General features: G+C 45.8%; 1 protein-coding gene across 2 annotated transcripts in view; it reads right to left on the bottom strand.

Annotated features, from left to right (window-relative positions):
• The window catches only part of ZNF318 (zinc finger protein 318), an 843,467-nt gene that overhangs the window by 671,183 nt on the left and 153,923 nt on the right, over nt 1-18,361 (bottom strand). For both annotated transcript variants that reach the window (XM_044061112.1, XM_044061104.1), the window contains exon 3: nt 472-1,243. In XM_044061112.1, coding sequence (XP_043917047.1) covers nt 472-1,243 — 772 coding nt within the window. The remainder of the gene's footprint in view (nt 1-471; nt 1,244-18,361) is intronic.

Below are 18,361 nucleotides of genomic sequence, written 5' to 3'. Positions count from 1 at the left end.
TCTAAAATATTGTCAGTCATTTTTTTTTAAAATGTTTTAAGTAGCAATAATGTGGATGTGCCTTTAAGACACAAACTTTTAATTAGAAGTGTCATGTGACAAAAAGGGTGTGTATATATTGCTTGTGTTGAAGTTTGTTCAGTTTCTGATGAAGTCTTGCCACATGTGCAAGATGGAAAGCGCCTCATTAAACAGAGAGAATTTGCTTTGATGTTTCCAAGCAATCTCAAGTTTGGTTTGCACTTAATATTTGTAAATATGTATATGCATTTAAGGACGGCAATAAGAAATTTACAGTCTGTTTACCATGTAAAGATATGCAAAACAGAGAAGCCAGTGAACAATAGACTGAAGACATTAGCTAAAAATCTATCCAAAGAAATTAAGATGAAGAAATTAGCACAAGGATGACAGATATAGATAAAGCTCCTGCATCCCTCAAAAGCAAAAGTGGGAAAAAAGTCTGGATACCTGCATCCCAGTTACCGTCTCAGACTCGCTGTCCATACGCTTTTTCAGAATTGACTTTTTTGGCAAAGGCAAGCCCTCCTCCTGTCTCTGGAGGAGATAACCACTCTGCAAAAGCTTTGCCTGGCTACTCAAACCAGTCATGCTAGTACCAAGACGTGTCTGGGCTTCCATTTCTGCCTCCCTATCTGCCTCCCTGTCTCTCTCCTGTACTCTCTTTCGAGCAAGTTCTAGTTCACGAAACTGATCATGGCGAGCATGAAGTGGACTCCTGCTTCTACTTCGACTCTTCTCCCTACTATGACTCCGGACACGGCCACTAGCTTGGCTTCGAGCACGGCTCCGAGCTCCATTGCGCCCTCTGCTTCGGCTGCGCCCTCTACTTCGACTGCGACTTCGACTGCGGCTTTTCCTATAACTCTGAGACCTCTCTGAGCTGTAACTCCTGCTGTCCCTGCTTTGGCTCCCATCTTCCTGGTCACTATCATAACGTGACCATTTGGATTCCCTATTTCTGTCATCAGACCTTTGAGTCGGGCTCTTCCTTCGCTTTTCCATTTCTTGTTCTGCACTGCCTCTTAACATCTCCCCTTGAGATGGATAACGTACATCATAATCTGATCCATGACTCAGTGGATTAGCAGTTATAAAATCCTGATCTTTTATGGAATCATACTGACTGCTCAGCTTGTCTTCCTCAGCTGAAGAATATCGTCCAAGACAGTGAGTTGCTGGTAAGCCTCTTGTGAAGAGAGACCCATCACCGATTTCATCCCTAAGAAAATAAAGGACAAGTTACATCTAGTGTGAAATGTCAGACATCTACAAACTGAAAAAAAAAAAATGCATCTTAAGGACATTTCACTAATCAGCATCAGTAATTTCACATCTACAATTCTAGAGTCGCTACTAACACACACTGCACTTATAGAGTGACAGAACATGCACATGTCGCAGCAAACATCCACCTGAAGCAAAAATCAAACTAATTAACTCTACGAACAAGACAAGTTATTCTGCCATTAAAACTAACCTTCAGCTCATTCCAAGTACACATCTGCTATCAATTTTCACTATACGACAGATTTACTTACAGTAACAGATGTCTGAACAGGTGACTGTTATTGTAGCTATTACAAAACAGCATGCATCATGTCAAGGATACTGTACATCCAGTCTCCAACTCTTCATGCTCCTTTCTTGCATACCACATCTCCGCCTTAAGCACAAGTGGATATGCTAGAAGAGGGACAGAGCTGCACCAAAACTTAGAGCTTTCTTGCTGGAAAAAGAGTATCTGAAGAGACTCCGTAAGATGCTGGATGAGGAGGAAAGGGAAGATGCACACCCAGAGAAGGAAAAATAAACGGAAGGGAGGGTGGGGAGAGTACTGCAAATGAGATCTACTCTTATGGCAAATAAGTGTCACAATAGAATAGTTGTGTAAAATCTTACCATAACCATAGATGTTCTTCTCTTCCCATGTTGTAGTATCATTGGTGTGGGATTTTCTGCCTAAGGCGACCCGTACGTCAGCTCCTATACAAAAGCTTCAGCTTGGCTGTTGTAGTTGCATGGGACGTCACACGTAGGGCCATAAACCAGGGACCATAAATGGGACGTCTGCATGCACAGACCTCAGAACTTGGAAGCCCAGTTGGAGTAGAGTAGCCAGTGATGTCACTCACAGGGTCAAGGAGCCATAATATGGTTAAATTGGTCACAGTGTAGGGTATAACCCCAAAGAGATCTAGTTCAGATCAGTAATGAGTGAGAAAAAAAAAAAAAGGACAAGGGGGTTAAGGTGGGTGGGAAGGAAAACTGCAACATGGAAGAGGACATAGTACAGTTGTGTACACTTACCATAAATGTAGATGTCTTATACAGTGTATTCACTGTTGCAGTCATTGGGTTATCTGCTTGCAGGTAGACCCCCAGTTGGCCTGATTATCAAAGTCTTGGGTCCTGCGTCGGTTGCTCTCTCATCTTCCATGACGTCAGGTAGTCAGGGGTATAAAGCATGCAGCCGACGCCATTACATCAATTTTCTTACCCCAGATGTCAGGTGCCCCCATAATGGGAAGCAATTATATACAAGGTTACACCTCCAACAAAAAGCAAATACACCAGAAACTTTAAGCATAGTAAGCAAGAATAGAGGTATAGTCAGTAGAAGTCAGGGGGCTGGAGGGAGGGTAACCAGCACTGCAACAGTGAATACACTCGAACATCTACATTTATGGTAAGTGTACACAACTATAAGGCTCTGCAAGACTACAGTGGCAAAACCAGCTCTGGATTTAGAAAAAATTGGCAAGTGGTAATGCTTGGTGAAGGTATGTACAGAACTCCAGGTAGCAGCTTCTAGATGTCCCTGGTAGGGTCACCTCTGAGAAAGGCTGTAGAGGTAGATGCAGCCCTGGCTGAATGTGGTCTTAGCCCGTGCGGGGTAAGTTTTCCATAGTGCTTATAGCAGAAATGAATACAATGGCCCATCCACTTAAACATGATTTGCTATGAAATGGCCATCCCCTCTGCCCCTGCAGCAAATGCAACCAGCAGCTGTTTAGATTTCCTGAGAGGAGTTAGTCTTTCCAAGTAAAATCTAAGTTGTCTGTGCATGTCCAAGGAGTGCAGTATCCGTTCCCCTTTGTTCTGTGGATTAGAAAAGAAGGTTGGCAAATGAATGGACTGATTAAGGGCCACACTGGATACCACCTTGGGCATAAAGGAGGGATTGGTCCTGAGGGACACCATGTCCGCATGAAAGATGGGGGTCTGTAATTCAGACACCCTTCTTGCTAAGTGATGGCTAGAAGGAAGGCTGTTTTCCAAGAAAGGAATTTCAACTCTGCATTTGCAGCTGGCTCAAAGGGAGGTAGAGTGAACTTTTCCAACACAAAGTTAATGTCCCAGGCTGGAGTAGGGGCTCTCCGGGGTGGTCTTAAGTTTTTGGCCCATCTGAGGAATTGCTTCAGCAGTGGATGAGAGAAGAGGGGTGGCTCTGTAATATGAGCTGAAATAGCAGAGGAATGAATTTTGATGGAAAAAAAGGAAAGGTCCTTGTGAAGCATCTCAGTTAAATATTGAAGAATCTGCGGTAAATTGGGCACACTTGCGTCCATCCCCTTTGTTTGGGCTCCAGGAAAAGAAACTTTTCCATTATTAAGCATAGGATTTTCTAGTACTGGGACTCTTTGCCTCCAGAATGACATCCAATCACTTGCTTACTGAGGGATGGTAATGGAGAGATCCTATAATTAGTCAGGCTTAAGGTTCAAGGTTTGAAGCTGTGGGTGCAGAATAGTACAGTTTTGTACCTACCATAAATGTAGATGTCCGATAGGTATGCATCTGCAGTCCTAACATATGGGTTGTCCTGCCTCAGGCAGCCCTTCGGTCGGCCGGATTCCAAAGTCTGGGTCTGGCCTCGGCTGATGTCGCACTTCACCCGACGTCATAGCTGCTGTTTATTGGGTATAAAGGCATCAGCCGACGCCATTTTCCTAAGGCAGGTGCCATGATTCCAGAAATGACACTGCGCAAGAGGGGGTACCAGTATTGGCGTGGCCAGTCTGGTGCAATAAGTACTGTCCTTGGTTTGTCCTGATTGATCTTTAGTAGCACTTTGGAGAAGGAGAGGCAGAGGGGGAAAGGCATAAACTGATATGTTTTTCCAGGTGAAGGACAGGGCATCCACTTTCCAAGCTTGTCTGTGGGGAGTCCTTGTGCTGAATTTGTCCAAATGGTAGTTCTGAGAGGAGGCAAACAGGTCTACCTCTGGGCTACCCTATTTGTTTCTCAAAATGCTGAATACCTTTGGGTTTCAGTTTTCACTCATGTGGGTCCATGAGATTTCGGCTTAGGTCTGCCAGTGTATTTAGCTTGCCTGGCAGGAATTGAGCTTGTTGTGTGCACTTGGTAGCTCAAGGCTGTGTTCCACAGAGCCATGGCTAGTCTGCAGAGAGGGTTCCCCCTGCTTATGTACCACATAACAGTGGCGTTGCCAGTCTTTACCACTAATTGTCCTGGAAGAATGTGGTCCTTGAAGGCTGTCAAGGCATTCTGTAGAGCCAACATTTCTTTTTGACCGATATGCAGGTGCATTTGACACTGGTTCCATTTGCCCTGAATGCACTGCCCTGCCAAGTGAGTCCCCCCCCCCCCCAAGTGAGTCTGATGCATCTGTTAGGGTTTGGGCAGCAGGGGGTAGAGTGAATGGCAGTCCCATGTTTTGGTGGCAGGTCTCTGCCCACCAAATGAACTTATCTTTAGACAAGGTATGATAGGAATCATTGACTAAGTCCTGAGAATGTTGACACCATAAGCTTTTTATATACCATTGTAGTTTCTTCATATGCAGTCTTGCATATCGAATTAGTAGAATGCAAGAGGCCATGAACACCACAGCTTGCAGTATTTTCCTTGCAGATAGCTGGGTCTTTGTGGGCAGTAGTTTGAAGTAGGCTGTTAAATGAAATTGTTTCTCTGGCGTGAGGTAGGCCATCTGGGAAGTTGTATTCAAGATTGCTACCAAGAATACAACATGTTGGCAGGGTACTAGATTCTTTTCATTTATGGTGTACCCCAGAGAAGTTAATTTCTTTACAAATGCCAGATGACAATAGTATATCCTGGCTTTCTGCCTGAATTAGACAGCCTTACAGGTATAGGTATATTTGAATATTTCTTTGCCTGCAAAATGCAATGACTGGAGCTAGGCACTTTGGCTTATCTACTGCGCCCAGGGTATTCACAAAGGGCAGTGCAGAGAACTGATAGTGCATGTGCATGTTGCCTGCTCTGAAGTGTAGGTATCTTCTGCAAGATTCCTTACTGGGATGTGCAGGAAGGCTTCCTTTAAATCCACTTTTCCCAACCAGGCATTATTGCCTAGCATGGGAAGCAGCTGATGAAGAGTTAGCATTTTGAATTTTGGGATTACCAAAGAAGTGTTTAGGAGAGACAGGTCCAGGACAGGATGCCAGGAATTCTTTTTTCTGGGTACCAGGATAAATCTGGAGTAGAAACCTTGCCTCCATTCTTCTGGGACAGGTTGAATAGCCAAGATGCTTAGAAGAGAGAGAACTTGCTTTTGAGCCTCTGCCCACTGACTTGGGGGTAGGTCTGGCCAACTGACCGGGGTTGGTAAGGAGTGGAAGTGGAATCTGTATCCTTGGGAAAAGTACAGTTTTGTACCTACAATAAATGTAAATGTTCGAGTGTTCACACTGCTGCAGTCATCACACTTTGGTTATCTGCAGAGTTCCGAAGTCTTAGTCCGGCGTCGGTTGCTGTCGCTTCTTCCCTGACGTCAGTGCGATAGGGGTATAAAGAGGCAGCAGACGCCATTTTCTTCAGTTTTTCTTGCCCCAGATGTCAGGTGCCCCCAAATAGGAAGGCAATACATAATCCTAAGTAAATTACATAAGTAGAAAACAATAGCTACAGCTGTAAGCAAATACTCCATATAGAAATACATCTTACAGATTGTATAAACAGGGAGCTATAGATAAAACCCCAGGTAAAAAGATGGGAAGGTGGGAGGGTATCCTGGACTGAAGCAGTGTGAACACACTAACATCTACATTTATGGTAGGTACAAAACTGTACTATGTTCATTGTGTTACACTGCTGCAGTCATCACACTTGGGTTGAATCCCAAAGCTAAGGCTGGGTGGTTGGTGCTAAACAGGGTTTGGAGAAGCTAGTAGGCCCTGCAAAACTGCAGTGGCAAAGCCAGCTCTGGTTTTTGAGTATAGAGGTAAGAGGTGGTGCTTGGTGAAAGTGTGCACTGTCTCCAAGTTGCAGCCTCCAAAATATATCCTTGGTTGGTACCCCTCTGAGGAAGGCTGTTGATGTTGCTGTAGCCCTGGTGGAATGAGCCCTAATGTTACCAGGTACAGGTTTCCCATGGTGTGTGTAGCAGAAACGGATACAATGTCCTATCCATTTTGAAATGGTCTGTTTTGATATAGGCTTTCCTTGAGATCCTGCAGCATTGGATACAAAGAGCTGATCAGATTTTCTGAAAACCTTTGTTTTATCCAAGTAGAAACGTAACTGCCTGTGAGTGTCCAAAGAATGTAGGAGCCTTTCCCCTTTATTCTGGGGGTTTGGATAAAAGGTGGGTAAATGAATGGTTTGGTTTAGAGCCACACTGGATACTACCCTTTGGCATAAAGGAAGGGTTAGTTTGTAAAGAGACTCTGTCTTGATGAAAAATGATGACCGGCTCCACTGCCATTAGGGCCTGTAGCTCTGAGACTCTTCGTGCTGTAGTTATTGCTAGCAGAAGGGCAGTTTTCCATGACAAAAATTGTAAATCAGCTGAAAAAGCTGGCTCGAAGGGTGGTAGTGTAAGTTTTTCCAAAACAAAACTGAGGTCCCAAGTTGGTGTTGGTGCTCTTCGAGGCGGTCTTATGTTCTTAGCCCCTCTGAGGTACTGTCTTAATAATGGATGTGAAAAAATAGGAGGATCCGTGTTGTAATGAGCTGAAATAGCTGAAGCGTGGATCTTTATAGATGAAAAGGAAAGGCCTTTTTGCAACATCTCAGTTAAATACTGCAGAATCTGAGGAATATTTGGGACAACAGGATTTTGGCCTTTAGCCTGGTTCCAGGCGCAAAATCTTATCCATTTGTCTGAGTAGGTTTTCCTGGTGCTGGGTCTCCTGGCCTCCAGAATGACATCCATAACAGCTGTAGAGAGAAGTGTTGACTGGTTGTTTAGATAATCTGCTATGCAGCCAGATTTAAAGTCTTGAGCTGGCTGTGTAGAATTGTTTTGCTGAGTCAGCAGGTGAGGAATCTGAGGTAAAATCCATGGTGGGCCTTGAGCCATGTTCCTTAATATTGGATAACAGTGTTGGCGTGGCCAGTCTGGAACAACGAATATCAATTGTGGCCTTTTAGCAGCACATTTACCAGAAGAGGCAGTGGAGGAAAGGCATACACTGTTAGTGTTTTCCAACTGAATGAGAGGGCGTCCACTTTCCAAGCTAGAGTGTGGTATGTCCTTGTGCAAAACTTTCACAGTTGGTAGTTTTGGGGGGAGGCAAACAGATCTATGTCTGGGCTCCCCCATTTTTGAGTTATCATTGTGAATACTTGTGGGTCTAGTTTCCACTCGTGAGGATCCATGACACTTCTGCTTAGTTTGTCTGCCAATGTATTTTTCTTTCCTGGCAGGAATTGTGCTTGTAGTTGAACTTGGTAGGTCAGTGCTGTGTTCCACAAGGTCATTGCTTGCCTGCATAAGGGGTAGGAATGTGTGCCCCCTTGTTTATGTACCACATTCACTGTGGTGTTGTCCGTCTTTATTAGAAGTTTTCCTGGATGTAGGAGGTCCTTGAAAGCTGTTAGGGCATTTTGTACAGCAAGCATCTCTTTTTGACTGATGTGGAGATTAGGTTCATAGGTTAGTACTAGGCTAACTGCCCTTGTGGGCCATTTGAAGCTTAGCCAATTATCCCTTGTGAGACTCAAACCCTGCATCTTGTGTTTGTAAGGCAAATACCTTAACCATTAGGCCACCCTGCCAACCCTTGGATGCATTTGATCTGCAGACCATTTGCCCTGAATACACTGTCCTGCCATATGTGCTCCCCAGGCGTAATCCGATGCATCTGTTGTCATCGTTTGGCTGGCTGTGGGCAAGGTGAAAGGCTGACCTTTGTTGAGGTGACATGCCTGAGCCCACCATAAAAACTCCTGTTGAAGGCAGGGAATTAGTGGTATTATTGTTTCCAAGCTGTGGCTGTGTTGAGTCCATACGCTTTTCAGGTACCATTGTAATTTCCTCATATGCAGTTTGGCATATGGTATTAGTAGTATGCAAGATGCCATGAATCCCAAGGCCTGCAGAATTTTTCTTGCAGGGAGTTGGGTCTTTGTTGCCATCATTTTGAAGTATTGAGTCAGTTGTCCTTGCTTGTCTGGCATGAGATAAGCAATCTGGGCCGTTGTATTTAAGCTGGCACCCAGGAATAGTATGTCTTGTGAGGGCACTAGTTTTGACTTCTTTTCGTTTACTGTGTACCCTAGGTAACTTGGTAGCTTTTTTTTTTTTTTTTTTTTACAAACGCCAGATGTTTTAAAAGAATCGCCTTGCTGTCTGCTTGAATAAGGCAGTCGTCCATGTAGGGATATATTTGGATTCCTCTGTCTGCAGTATGCAATTACTGGTGCCAGGCATTTTGTGAAGACCCTGGGCGTAGTAGACAAGCCAAACGGCAGTGCAGAGAATTGGTAATGAGTTGTACCTACTATAAATCGGAGGTATCTTCTGCAATTTTGTCTGATAGAGACATGCAGGTATGCCTCCTTGAGGTCCAACGTTACTAGCCAAGCCTTCTTGCCCAGCATGGGAAGAAGTTGCTGTAGTGTGAGCATCTTGAATTTGGGTACTTCCAGGTATGTGTTTAGAATTGAAAGGTCCAGAATGGGTCTCCAAGGCTTTGTCCTTTCGGGGAACCAGAAAGTCTTGAGTAAAATCCTTGTCCTTGCTCCTGTGTAGGAACCTGTTGAATGGCTCTCATGTCCATGAGTGCTGTAATTTGTCTGAGCCTCTGCCCATTGATTTGATGGCAGGTTTAGCATTCCTTTTATCCTTAGTAAAGTGTGAAAGTGGAACCTGTATCCTTGAGTTACAATATTTAGGACCCATTTGTCTTTTGTGATGATGTGCCAATTGTCTGCAAAAAGTGCAAGTTTTCCTCCCAAGGGAGCTGCCAAGAGTGATTTACTTGGCAGTCTAAGGGGGTAAGTCATTATGATTGTCTTCTGATAGTTTGAGACCTGTCTTCTCCTCCTTTCTGGGTTGTGGCACCCCATTGTCGTGGCTTGTAAGAGCACTGTGGCTGACCTCTGCCCCTTAGGCGTCTGTATTGTCAGAAGTTGGGAAGGACCAGTTTTTGGTTGGCCAATTTCTGCTGAAACGAGGGGGTTGGACCTGTAAAAAATCCTTGACCGTCTGCATAGATTTCGCCTTTTCCTCCACATTCTTTAAAACCTCTTCTGCTTTCACACCAAATAAAACATCCTGCTGTAAGGGTGCATCCAATAACTTTGCTTTAACATGATCAGGTAAAGTTTGTTCTTTTAACCATGCATGCCTACGAATGACAGACCCTGTTACAGCTGCTCTGCAAGAAACTTCCAATGAATCAAATCCACATTGCAAAGTATGTTTTCCCACTTGTTCTGCTGCATGCAACAAATCTTGCATTTCCTTGTAATCAGGCTGCTCTGTAGGAGTGCTCATTTTTTGTTTTAATTGAAACATCAAATATTGTTGATATTTCAGCATGTGAAACTGGCAATTTAAGGCCCTCATAGCTAGAGTAGCTGAGGTATATACTTTCTTTCCCCATCTGTCTAGTGCTCTAGAATCCCTTTCAGACGGTACAGGATTTTTAGCAATAGGGGCCTTAACCCCTTTGGGACCCTGGGAAATTGTTTCTGGGTCAGCAACAGGACTTTTATATAGGAATTTATGTGAGTCAGGGACTCTGTAGTATCTGTCTGGTTTGGCTGGTGCAGTAGGTAATGAATCTGGGTTAAGGCTAGATTCTGAAAAAAACATCTACAATTTCTAACACAGGTGGAATAGCAAGGGGTCTGTGCTGGGGTAGGTAAGAAACTCTCGGAGCCTTTTCTTAGAATCAGAGTAATCCTGGCCTTCCCAGTGGAAATGTTCCCTCATGGTACCCAAAAGAGTAGTCTTCTGGGGGAGATGCTGAAGGAACAGACTCTTCAGCATCAGAGTCTTCATAAGGGAGAAAAGAGTACTCCTGTTCCTCAGAAGAATCTGAGGTAATGGAAACCTGGTCAGAGGAAGCGTAGTCGTCCTCTTGTCTAGGCCTTTTGTCAGGTGGGGGATGGGAACCCCTGATTAGGGTAATTAAGTCTTCGACCATCTTAAGCATCTGTTTCTTAGGCATGGGGCCTTGCACTGGAGACTGCTGTACAGGCTTCCTTACTTTTAATGGAGTTTTCAGTTTTGCAAAGGATTTAATAGTAAGTGTAGTCTGTCTGAAGACACCTTCAGCAACTGACGGCCTTTCAACTGCACCGGAACCCCCATCAGCCATGGAGTCGGAAGGGCCTAAAGATAAAGGCTCTGGAGGTCCTGCAATCTCCGCTTGGGAGTCGGATGCAGGATGGGGTTATAAATCAGCGGTTGTCAAGGGCTGCGTAGGCGCCTCACTGAAAACCGGCGACTGGCCTAGCAGAGGCCTCGGTGTCTGGGTTGGGTCTCGGATGCCTGTCCTTATCTCTGCGCTTTTTATGCATCCCGGTCATCGGTTGTTCTAATGGCATGGTATAATTAAATTTTCTACCAAAATAATGTCGGGCGAAATCAAACTGACGTTTAATACTTCGTTTGTTAAACCTAGCACAAAACCGACAACCTGTGACGTCGTGGTCTGGGCCTAGGCAAGGGATACAATAAGAATGAAAATCCTTATGAGGTATTTGCTTCCCACAAGAAATGCAATTATTAACTTTTTCTGACATCGGACTGAGGCAAGAAAAGGTTCCCCAACGGGGTACTTAGCTTTACTGAAGACTTCGGTCTGAAATTCGATTTGAAAATCTCAGGAGTCTGCCAACCGGCACTTGCGAACTGCTTCTGCTTCATGCACTGCGCGGCAAGAAAGACTGAAGAAAATGGCGTTGGCTGCCTCTTTTACACCCCTGTCGCCCTGACGTCAGGGAAGAAGCGACAGCAACCGACGCCGGACCAAGACTTTGGAACTCGGGCCAACTGCGGGACCGCCTGACGGCAGATAACCCAAGTGTGATGACTGCAGCAGTATAACACAATGAACATCTATATTTAAAACCCATTTGCCTTGGGTAATGAGTTCCCAGTTTTTTGCATGCAGGGCAATCTTCAGTTGAACAGTGCTTGGAAGGTTTAAGGTTAAGTCATTGTGACAGTTTACCATAGGGGGAGTCGTATTACTACCAGCTATGGAAGTGGAGCCCCCCACTGATAGGCCTTTGAGAACCTTGGGACTGAAGCCTGGGTGTTCTGCTGGTTCTGGGTTTAGACTGAAGGTCTGGAAGAGGCAGGAAAGGACCAATTCTTAGAAGGCCAGTGCCTACTAAATCTGGGAGGCCGTACTTGCAGGAAATCTTTAACAGTTTGCATAGATTTAGCTTTTTCCTCCATCTTTATAACTACTACTTCTGCTTTGTTGCCAAACAAGCAGTCTTCGTTCAAGGGAGCATACAGTAATTTAGCTTTAACATGATATGGCAAAGATTGCTCCTTAAGCCAAGCATGCCTTCTAGGTACACACCCAGTGACAGCAGTACTGCAAGATGCCTCTAGTGAATCAAAACCACATTGCAAAGTATGTTTTCCAACTTGTTCAGCAGAATGCATTAAATCCTGTAATTCTTTTTTTTTTCCAGTACAGTCAGGAATCATCATTTTCTGCTTAAGCAATCCAGTAATATGCGCTGACAAACTTTAACATATGAAACTGGCAGTTTAAGGCCCTAATGGCCAAAGTCGCAGAAGTGTAAACCTTCTTACCCAATCTGTCCAGGGCCCTGGAATCTCTATCAGAGGGGGTAGGGTTTTTGGTAGCAGTAGCTTTAATGCCTTTGGGGCTCCTTGTGAAACCATCTCAGGATCCGCAGTAGGATGCTTAGAGGAACTTCTGAGAGTCATACCGGTCAGGTTTTCTGGGAGCCAGAGGTAGAGAGTAAGGGGCCAGGTTAGATTATGAGAAGGCATCATCTACTATGTCCAGTACAGGAGGAGTAGCTAAAGAGGCCTATGTGGAGGTAAGAGTAAGAATTCCTTAAGTGTTTTTTTGGAGTCAGAGTAATCCTGGCTTTCCCAGCAGAAATGCTCCCTAAGAGTATGCAAGGTTTCACCAAAAGAGAAATCTTCTGGAGGGGAAGCAGAGGGAATGGAGTCCTCTGCATGAGAATCCTCATAAGTAAAGAAGGGCAACTCCTGGTCAGAGAAAAATAGAAGTTATGTTCTTACCATAACGTTCCATGTTAGTTGTCTTCTTCTCGCCTTCTTCTTGCTGGATGGGTTCGGAGCCGACCTGCCCACTCGCCACTCTAAAAGCCCGAGAGTTGGTTCCACCGGCTCGAGGCTCCCCTTATATCCCACAATGCTAGGCGAGAGTTACCTCAGATCTCGTTTGTAAGCTAACCCAGCTTATATCAAAAACAGTATAACTGTGAAACAGAATCCACCTCTAACAGCAGGAAGAAAAGGGGTGACCTATATCCTGAAACAAGAAAATATGCATAATAGCATATGACTAAGAAAGAGGTGGTAGAAAGAGAGGTCACGATCACAACTCCTCTAGGTCTGTCCAGGCCAGGGGGAAGGAGGGTGGGACGCAAGAAGAAGGCGAGAAGACAACTAACATGGAACGTTATGGTAAGAACATAACTTCTATATGTTAAGTTGTCTATCTCGCCATTCTTGCTGGATGGGACCGCGTCCCTAGCACCTTGTCCCGGGTGGCCTAACGGAACAGACTCCTGAGAACAGTGGAACCAAAATTAGCTCTATGCCTAGAAGCTAAATCCAACTTATAATGGGAAAAAAAAGTGAGGAGTAGCCCAAGTAGCCGCTGCACAAATGGTGTCAATAGGCAGTCTGTCTTGGAATGCTAGAGAAGTAGCCAAAGCTCTGGTGGAATGGGCTTTAGGTTTATTAGGCAGTTTTGGTGTCTAATCTCATAAACAAGGGTAATCAGAGATGTTAGCCATCTGGATAAAGATACCTTTGAAACTGAAGTCCCTTTCTGCTTTCCGCATAGGAGACAAACAGCTGATCAGATTTTCTGAATAGTTTAGTCCTGTCCAAGTAATACCTTAATTGACGAACATCCAGGTAGTGTAATTTTGTTCAGACCTATTTGAATACTCCGGAAAAAAGACAGGGAGGTCAATGCATTGGTTTAGATTTGATGTTGAAACCACCTTAGGCAAAAAGGACGGGTTAGTTCAGAAGGAAACTCTGTCCTTATGGAACACAAGGTAAGGAGCGACAACTGAGTGCGTGAAGTTCTGAAATTCTTCTAGCTGATGTGATAGCCACCAGAAAGAGAGTTTTCCATGATAATAACTTTAAGGAACATGAAGCTGCAGGTTCGAAGGGGAAAGAATCAAAGAAGCAAGAACTAAATTTAGGTCCCAAGGAGAAGGAGGATTTCTTACAGGAGGTCTGAGAAGAAAAACTCCTTTCAAAAAGGCTTTGCAGAGTTTGTGGGACATTAGGGCAGATTCAGAAATACCCACATGGAAATTAGAAATAGCTGCCAATTGAACCTTAAGAGTAGATGGAGATGAACCTGCATGGAAGAGTTCAGCAAGAAAATCAAGGACTAGTTGGATGGAAGCGGTGAAAGGATCTATGTCCTTTCCTTGTGCCCAATATGAGAAGCGGTTCCACTTACTCAAATAAATCTTTCGAGTGGAAGATTTATGGGAAGCTATCAAAATATCTCTAACAGAGTGAGATAATTGAGGAAGCCTGGCTACGGTTGGAAGTGGAGGAACCAAGCAGTGAGGTTCAGAGAGGGGAGGGAGCGATGAAACTGACCCGACTGATGGATCAAAAGATCTGGAACTAGGTCCAGATTCCATGGTCGCCCCAAAAGAAATCTATGTAGAAAGGGGAACCACACTTGTCGAGGCCAGTAAGGAGCAATGAGGATCAATGAGGCCTTCTGAGCGATAGCTTTCTGTATTACTTGAGAGATCAGTGGGAAAGGAGGAAATGCATACAGAAGTCCCCGGGCCAAACTTGGACTAGCGTCCCATGCTGGGTTGGCCTGGTAAAGGAATAGAGTGAAGTATTCTCTGCACTTGCTGTTTTGGGGAGTAGCAAAAGATCGCAGCAAGGCTGACCCCACTTGAGAAATATCTCTCACTACAGAGTCTTTCAGAGACCACTCGTGAGGCATGAGAATAGCTCTGCTCAACTTGTCCGCAATGTGATTGGACTTCCCGGGATGTGCTATATCAGAAAACGCTGAGAAGAAATCGCCCATTGCCACAGTCTGAGTGCTTCTGGACACAGGGGTATGATCTGGTTCCGCTTGTTTGTTGATGTACCACACTACAGACATATTGTCTGTCTGGATTGCAATCGCTCCCAAGGGAAGAGAGTCTTGAAGGGCTTGCAACGCTAAAAGCACTGCTCATCTCCAGAACATTTATGTGCAAGTGGCATTCGCTTGGTGCCATGTGCCCTGGACTGTCCTGCCCTGATAATGCCCCCACCCGATCAGGGAGGCATCCGTTGTCAGAGTAGCAACCGGAGGAGGTGGAACAAATGGTCTCCCAACAGGAGCTGGGGAAGACATCCACCACATGAGATGCTTTTGCACGCTATGTGATCATAATGGTGTGAGACATTGGAAGTTCCTGGTATGACCATTGAGAAAAGAGCATCCACTGAAGGATCCGCATGTGGTATCTGGCCAATGGGAGGAGAGGTATGGCGCTGCCATGATTCCCAACACCTTTAGAACTAACCTGGCTTTGGCTCTGTTGTTGTTGAGAAGAAGTGACACCAATTTTTGAATGTCTGCTATCCTTTGTCGTTAGTGTTGCAGACATGTTTACAGTATCTAAATTTGCCTATGTAGGTAATAGTACACAAGGCGACAAAACAGACTTTTCAATTTATTGAGATACCCAGTTTTTGACAGACGCGAAAAGTAATCTCTGGCCATCAGAAGGAGATGCTTGGTGGGAGCTGTGAGGAGCCAGTCGTCCAAATATGGAAACACCTGGAATCCTTGTCGTCTCAGGTGAGAAGCTACCACTGCCATGCATTTGGTAAACACCGGGGCAGTGGTGAGACCAAAGGGCAGGGCCCTGAATTGAAAATGACTGGTTCCCAGCCTGAAGCGGAGGAATCTTCTGGAGCCGTCTGTTCATTTTATGTGATAGTACGGCCCTGAAGGTCTATAGAGCACATCCAGTTTCCTTTTCCCAATAGGGGAAGAATGGATTGCAGCGTGACCATCCGAAATCTTGTTTTCTTGACCGATCTGTTCAAGATACTGAGATCCAAAATTGGTCTCCAGTCCCCTGTTTTCTTTGGAACTAAAAGAACCTTGAGTAGATTCCGGATCCTTGTTGGTCTGCTGGCACTGGCTGAATATCTCTTTTGCAAGCAGTTTTGAAATTTCCAAAGCTGCTATATCCCTTTGAGCGGTGGAACATCTGGAAGGGATTTTTTGACTGATTTGGAAAACGAAGAAAGGGGATGGAATAACCTTCGAAATGATGGACTGTACCCATTTGTCTTGTGTCAAGGATAGCCAGGCTTCTGGGTACAGTGACAATCTTCCCGACTGCCTCCGAAGATGGGCAGTCGGGCAACACCTCAGGGATGCTGAAAGGGCTTGTCAGGAAAGGCTTCGATTGCCCTGGTTCTGCGGACCCCCTGCCCTAGGGCGTCTCACCATTGTTATTCCCACCTCTGCCTCTGGTAGGAAACGACTCTGTCGGCCAGGCTAAGTCCCTTGAGATTGTTTACGGAACCACATCTTTCCACCCTTCTGGCCTTTGGGGTAAGGCCTAGAAGGAGTCGAAAACGGACTGACGGCAGAAAGGGTCTTGCCATCAGTCTCGCACCTAGTCAGGGTTTCTTTCACTTGAGGACCAAAAGAGATGATCCATCAAAGGGGAGTTCGTGAAAGACGCCTTGAAAGGTTCCGCAGTTGCATAGCCGCATCCAGGCGTGCCTACGTAAGGCTACCCCTGTTCCTGCGGCTCTGCTCGCTCCATCGGCCGCATAAGAGAGGAGGCGCATGGAGGAGTTGGAAATGGAATTAAGGATAGCCAGCTGCGTGTTCATTTTTTCTTGGAACCCGCAGCTGTAGGGTCCTTCAACATCTCACTCGCCTTGACCAAGTCCCTTTGAAGACGAGTGAAATGGCACAGGTAATTCAGCGAACGCATGGTAAAAGTCGCTGAGGAGAACATCCGCTTCCGCATACCTATCCATGGACCTAGATTCCTTGTTAGGTGGATGGACAGGCACTGAAGGATCAGCCAGTTCCTTCTTTGTGGCGGCAGCTACCACCATAGCATCCACAGAAACTCCTTTTGATAAAAATTGCTTGTCTGATGGAGCTGTGATGAATTTGGAGGGTCTCCTGGGAGTGGGGTCCACTGAATCAGGAGCCGTCCATGCCTTTAGCAACCACCTGCATGAGGGGGTCAAGGGGACACCCAGGAGGTGGAAGGACGAGAGCCAAACGCCTCAAGATACACAGATTAGATCCTCTGAAGGGTTGAGGGCTGGCCAATTTCCCTCTGTTTAAGGATCTCCAGAATGTCTGCAAATGAGACATCTTCAGAAGGGGAACGGGGAACCCTCAGAATCATCCAGATCTGTGTCCGACGTGATAGACTCAGGTGAGTCAATGTGCTTCCTCTTGCACTTCCTCTTCCGAGGGGCTCTTCTGCCAAATCAGGAGAGGCCTCGAAGAGGATGAAATCCCAAAGGGGCTCCTGAGGAGCTGGCTCTCTGCGGTCCGGGATGAGGAGTGAGTCGACTTACCCTGAGGCAGCATAGAGGGAGGGGCTGACGGAGCCGACTGTGGAGTAGAGCCAGGCTCTAACACACCGCATGACCTCAAGCACCCCTGTCAGGCAGAGCCAGAGGTCCCCGCCCGAGGAGCTAAGGACCCCTCGGCACAGACAGTGATGGCTCGAGGTCGATGTCGGAGCCGAACTCACCAGCGCGAAGCACGAGAGGGGGTCGGACAAGGGTCCGATGCCACTCACCCCTCGAGCCGACGAGGGAAGTCCGCCGAGATTCCTCCACAGAAGAAAACGGAGCCGACGGAGCGAAGACAATTGTCTCGGCCCGGTGACCACAGTCTCGGTTCGACGACCCGGCTCGAACTCAAAAGAGTGAAGGAGGAAAGAGTTGATGGACGGGCAGGCACCGACTGATGAGTCGGGCTCTGAAGCATCTGGGCAAGTGCCTCGGACTTAAGTAGTCGACTCACCACCCTCTGAAGGTCATGATCGGAAAGCCTCGATGACCTAGAGGAATGAGACCTTTGGCCCGTTCAGACAGCAGGGAGATCCTGGAGCCGAATGAACGGAGCCAAGAGAAGGTGACCTAGACCTCTTTCTGGTTGTCGGCTCAAGATCTTGTCGGAGCCGACACAGGTACCTCGATAACCTCGGCTCCGGCCGAGCCGAGCCACAGAAACTGTGGACTGAGTCTCATCGGCTCCAGCCGGAGCCGATAAAGGCAAAGGTTGAACAACCTGAGGTCTCGGCTCAGAAGCGGAGCCAAGACCCGATGTTTTAGAGGGCTTCCCTGTTGAAACTGACAGGGAATCCTCTGGTTTTAACAAGCCTCTCAAAATTAACTTGTTCTTTCTCCTGCAGGACCCTGGGGCTGAAGCCATGGCACACAGCACAGGAGTCCTGCAGGTGCAAAGGCCCAGACAGTAGACACAAGAAGTGTGAGCGTCTGTCAGAGACATTTTCTGACAGCACGCATCACACTTCTTGAATCCAGAGACCTTTGCTTCCTTTGACATATCCTAACTGACAGGTGTACACTAACACACACCAAACACACAGTTATACCCTGTCAGAAAAATTATTAATACTAAAAATAATTAACAATTTTAGTAAAAATACTAGAAATTAAGCACAAAAAGTTAAAGAAACTACACAAACACACCCTAAGGAAGGGAAGGCCAAAGGCCCAAGGGAAGAACCAGCTGTTCTTTTAAAGAGAAAACGGGGAAAAATAGGGTCGGGGATAAAAAACTATATTCTACACTAATTTGTGAAGAATTAAGGTTAAAAGGGGAAAAAGAATAACTTTTTAGTATAAAAAGCTAACACTCACCAGGAA

This window comes from Protopterus annectens, chromosome 1.part0 (assembly GCF_019279795.1).
Source record: "Protopterus annectens isolate FY-2018-M chromosome 1.part0, PAN1.0, whole genome shotgun sequence".
Classification (NCBI taxonomy): Eukaryota; Metazoa; Chordata; order Ceratodontiformes; family Protopteridae; genus Protopterus; species Protopterus annectens.
The sequence above is the reverse complement of the archived record's forward strand: the minus strand, read 5'-3'. Positions and strand labels throughout refer to the sequence as shown.